Source organism: Osmerus eperlanus, chromosome 13 (genome assembly GCF_963692335.1).
Source record: "Osmerus eperlanus chromosome 13, fOsmEpe2.1, whole genome shotgun sequence".
NCBI lineage: Eukaryota > Metazoa > Chordata > Actinopteri > Osmeriformes > Osmeridae > Osmerus > Osmerus eperlanus.
The window spans coordinates 6,753,659-6,758,210 of NC_085030.1; the positions used below are offsets into that span (position 1 = coordinate 6,753,659).

The 4,552-nt window shown below is 41.7% G+C and overlaps 1 protein-coding gene across 1 annotated transcript; it reads left to right on the top strand.

Annotated features, from left to right (window-relative positions):
- Positions 1-440: 440 nt before the first annotated feature.
- nkx3-2 (NK3 homeobox 2) lies at positions 441-2,506 on the top strand. The gene is made up of 2 exons (XM_062476235.1): positions 441-1,114; positions 1,519-2,506. Exons 1-2 carry the CDS (start codon positions 718-720, stop codon positions 1,953-1,955), a joined length of 834 nt encoding a protein of 277 aa, XP_062332219.1. The 5' UTR covers positions 441-717; the 3' UTR covers positions 1,956-2,506.
- Positions 2,507-4,552: the final 2,046 nt, after the last annotated feature.

A 4,552-nucleotide genomic window follows, 5' to 3' on the forward strand; every position in this document is an offset into this window, starting at 1 on the left:
AAATAATTTCCAGTCTAAACCTTAAAAACTTTAAACAAGTGATAACAGCGCTCTCTAACACATTATGAATATTTGCTTTAATGCTCATCACATCCACAGGACCATCATCCTAATCTTACCTGGAGGTTATGCCTTCAGAATTGCCGACTGACAATCCATTTTCAAATGTGCTTCTCAAATGTAGGCCGAGACATTTCTATGCGTTTTGAGCATTCTCTATTTTTCTATCTGCCATAAAAAACAAACAAAAAATATTGTTTATTAAAATTGCTGGATAGACACTGCGCTACCCATTTATTAAGCAATTGTGTCTTTGGTTGATAAAGGGTTAACGACATATCACTGCCTTGACATACAGGGGGTGTGTCATTGCTTACAGTGGCCAATAACCACGCGTCATAACTCTACTCTTGTCCAATTGGAAATGGAGAGAGATCGCTGACGGTCACAGGTGAAGTGGGATAGTGGGACGTATGTGAAAAGTGCAGGAAACAAGAGCAAACTTGGGTTGTCGTTAGAGCAATGCGGAGGAGAGGCATCGTGCCTTGGGATATAAGCACGGAATTTCCATCTTTCTTCCGCTGAAATGCAGTGCATGTCTGTAAGGGAAATAACAAAAAAGCAGGAACAGAACAGAAACGGGGAGTAAGATGTGGATGAATTGACACTATTGCATCTATACCCATATTATTCACTTAAGACAACTTGCTTTTGAAAATGGCCGTTCGCAGCAACTCTATAATGCCATTCTCCATCCAAGCCATTCTGAACAAAAAAGAAGATAGTCGTCATGGCTTGACAGAATTGGACATGTGCTTCTCAAAGAATGCTTGTTGGAAAATATTCGGGGAAATGGATAATGGGCCAGAGGATTTAGCCAACGCGTGTAGAAGTGACAAGGGGACTTGCGTGCCCAGCGACCATAAAAGTTATGACTCGGATTCGGGTCTCAGCGACGACAATCACAGCAATACCATTGCCATTTCCAAGCCAGAGAAAGACAGGGACCGAGCTACGGACGTACTGGAGGAGAGTTTGCAAGAAGAAACGGACCACGAGTCCACTGCCGTCGAAAACGCAAAGGGAATCAGTGACTGTGAGCCTAGTGTTTCGGGTAAGATCACTGATATCATACAATATCAATATGGGTAATTTTCTCCGCTCTCAAATAGTAAAATATGACCTTGAAATTATACGTCTGGTTTTGTGAGATTGACTTCACTTAAAGCACGGCCATAAAGTCCCATGTTAAATTGTGGGATGATTCGACTGCACCCTTTTACGCACGAACGAGGAGGGTCTTATGACATCTATGGGTCATTGTTAAAGAGGCATTACTGTTGAAGAAGTTACATAGTTGTTTGTCCATTTGACTACGAGTCTATATGCAGGACTATAATTTAGTTTTTTAAACATGCTTGTGGTTTCCAGAGGCTACCCCTTTCCAAACCTTTAAGTCGTCTGTTCCGTGCAATGTTACAAACAAAATGCCCTAACACTCAATGTCTATACTTTCAGATTCCAACAACCTAGACGAGGCCAGTTGTGATAAAAGTACGGATCAACCTAAACAGAGGAAGAAGCGCTCCCGAGCTGCCTTCTCTCACGCTCAAGTGTTCGAACTAGAACGGCGGTTCAATCACCAGAGATACCTATCCGGGCCAGAGAGAGCAGACCTGGCTGCCTCTTTGAAGCTGACAGAGACTCAAGTCAAAATATGGTTCCAAAACCGCAGATATAAAACGAAACGTCGTCAAATGGCTGCAGATTTGCTGGCATCGGCCCCTGCAGCCAAGAAAGTGGCTGTGAAAGTTTTAGTCCGTGACGACCAGAGACAGTACAGTCCCGGGGAACTACTGCGGCCTCCTCTTCTGTCCCTCCAGCCGTCATATTACTATCCCTACGCGTATTGCCTTCCTGCATGGACACTCTCCGCTTGTGCTGGGAATCAATAAATTGAATTATCATATGTATTTATTCTTACCTGGAAAGCGAGGTATTTAGCCTACTTTCGAGGAAAAAAGACGGGCCTAATGAACTCAAAGGCCTTACTGCTCAACGTCTCAAATTGAACACTGCCTCGTGGGGTTCGTGTCTAGACTGTAAATGTCACCTTTGATGGAGTAGCGATGACACATAGGCCATTGTTGCAGTGTTTCCTCTCAGAGCAGGCCCCATATGTCTGCGTTGGACAAACCAAAGCTTCAGTGACACTTCGAAAACCTTTGTTATGTCTATTGTTTTATTTGTTTTGCTGCGATTGTAGGGAAACGGTAAGATTTTCAGCACTTTTCAAAAACTAGAGATGTTGTGTGGGCATGCAGGCTATATTTGACAATGTTGTTGTTGATTTGTTTGACTTATGACCTGTAACTGTGGCAGGAGAGTATAGCTAACCATGGAACTATTGTTAACTATTGTTAGGAAAGTACTTATTTTTTAATTGTTGTTCTAACAAGACTGTTTATGTAGATCGAATTCAAGCATTAAAACATATCAGGCATAGGCTATTCTGTTTGGTGTGGCTTAAATACCTACCCTAAACAACCCTTGTACAGTACAATGTACAGTAAGATTCTTGAGATATGTTATAGACCACATTGTTTGAGTATAGGCTAATACTGTTTATTAAATGCAAAACATTTATAGGAAACTATTACAGTAATACTCCTAAAACGTAGGCTATACCATTATGCGAATAACACATTCAATATCATGATGTAGCCTATACTGTACACTATTTCAAACAAAAACACGTCTGCTTAGGGCTACCCATGCAATACAGGCTAGATGTAGGTATATATTTCGATCTTTCTCTTTTCCTAATTTCACTCTGCCTCTATGAATTCCATTACATTTCATAAGTGCAATATCCTACAACATAGGCTACACTTGCACTGGCTCTGGTGAAATGAGCCAATAAATAGACAAGTGAAAGTTAGGCAAATGGTTAGTCAGCCAGGTATATGTATGGGAGATTTGTCTTGGTTATTAGAATATGTAGTTTACAAAAGGATAAACATAACAGGCTATGCCTAACTACACTAGACTGTTTACACCAAAGTAAATAGGAATTGGGGCCGCATGGGGCGCACATTTTTGTCCGCTTTACTTTATATGTTGATATTGTTCAGGACATTATTCTGCAATTAGAGCTCAATGTGGGATAATCAACTATGTGTAATCGAATTGGAATTTGATGGAGATATTGCAATTTCATTGACAAACGAACGAAGCCCGTTGCATGCCTTCCACGTTTATTTTCACGATCATGAGCAGTTCAAGATCATCAACCTCATAATGTTACAGTTAAAGCGGATAATAAAAACTAAACTCCTGAATTAAAATATACGGAATATTTTCGCTAAGGCTTTCTTGAGTACAAATGACTAAATCACCTTAGAGATCTATGTAGGTGTAGGTGTAGAGATCCAAATCTTCATCCTTGGCGCACAGTGTTTTCCAACGCGCACACCTCTCTGACAAGTACGGCCAACTAATCTTACCCGCCTCCCCAACACACCTGCCAGACCATGATTAATGAGTCCCTGATTCCAAACCTGTGTAAACCGACAGAGACCATCATGGTGTATGACAACACGAGGATAGATTGCTGTTCAAGGGTTAACGTAAAGGTATTTGTCTCACCTAAAGTTAAATATACGACATTTATTTTGCGTATGCTAGGTGTGCAAATGTATGTATTTAAATTATGATCAATTTGAGCTTTTTAGCGGAATATCATACAGTGCCCTTTGTTGTTTTGGCTATTTATTGAGTTATTTGCCTTTGGAAAACACGATGATTGGACAACGAGGTGCAACACAATACCTTATTATAACATAGGCCCTATTCTATTACAAAGTATAGGCTAATTTACATACGCACCTTACTTTGAAAGAGAGGGGGGGGGAGAGAGGGGGAGGGGGGGAAAGGGAAAGGGGGGGAAAGGGAAGGAAAAAGGGGGGGGGAGAGAGGGGAGAAGGGGAGAGGAGGGGGAGAAGGGGGGGGAGAGAGGGGGGAGGGGGGGGAAGAAGGGGGGGGAAGGAAGGGGGAGGGGGGAAGAGGTGGGAAGGGGAGGGGGAAGGGGGGGGGGGAAAGAGGGGGACACTAGATCGGTGTATTACTTTGAAGTCGTTGAAAAAAACAAATACAGATATAGATGTAATCCGTGAAGTTGGGAAATAATAGAATTGGATGTAGCAAGAGGTGCAGAAAACCAAACAGATATTTTAGGTGTAAGCAAGATGAACTAGTCAAAACACATTTAACGATAACTCAGATTAAAAGAACGGGAAATTGCGTGTTAATATAGCCTACTAATCTTCCTCGATTAAATTATTACGTTTAGGCCTACTGTCTATCCGCAACATTCTTAATTCCTCCTTTGCTGTGTTGCCCCAAATGTATTATTCTTTTTCGGAACCAGCACTACCAATGCCATTTCCATGTCCGCATTATCCACTGCTTTAGCCAATGGCCCTGACGCACAGCACAGTTCAGGACTAAATAGTTATTATAATTACAACACGACTGACCCTATGCCTTTGCT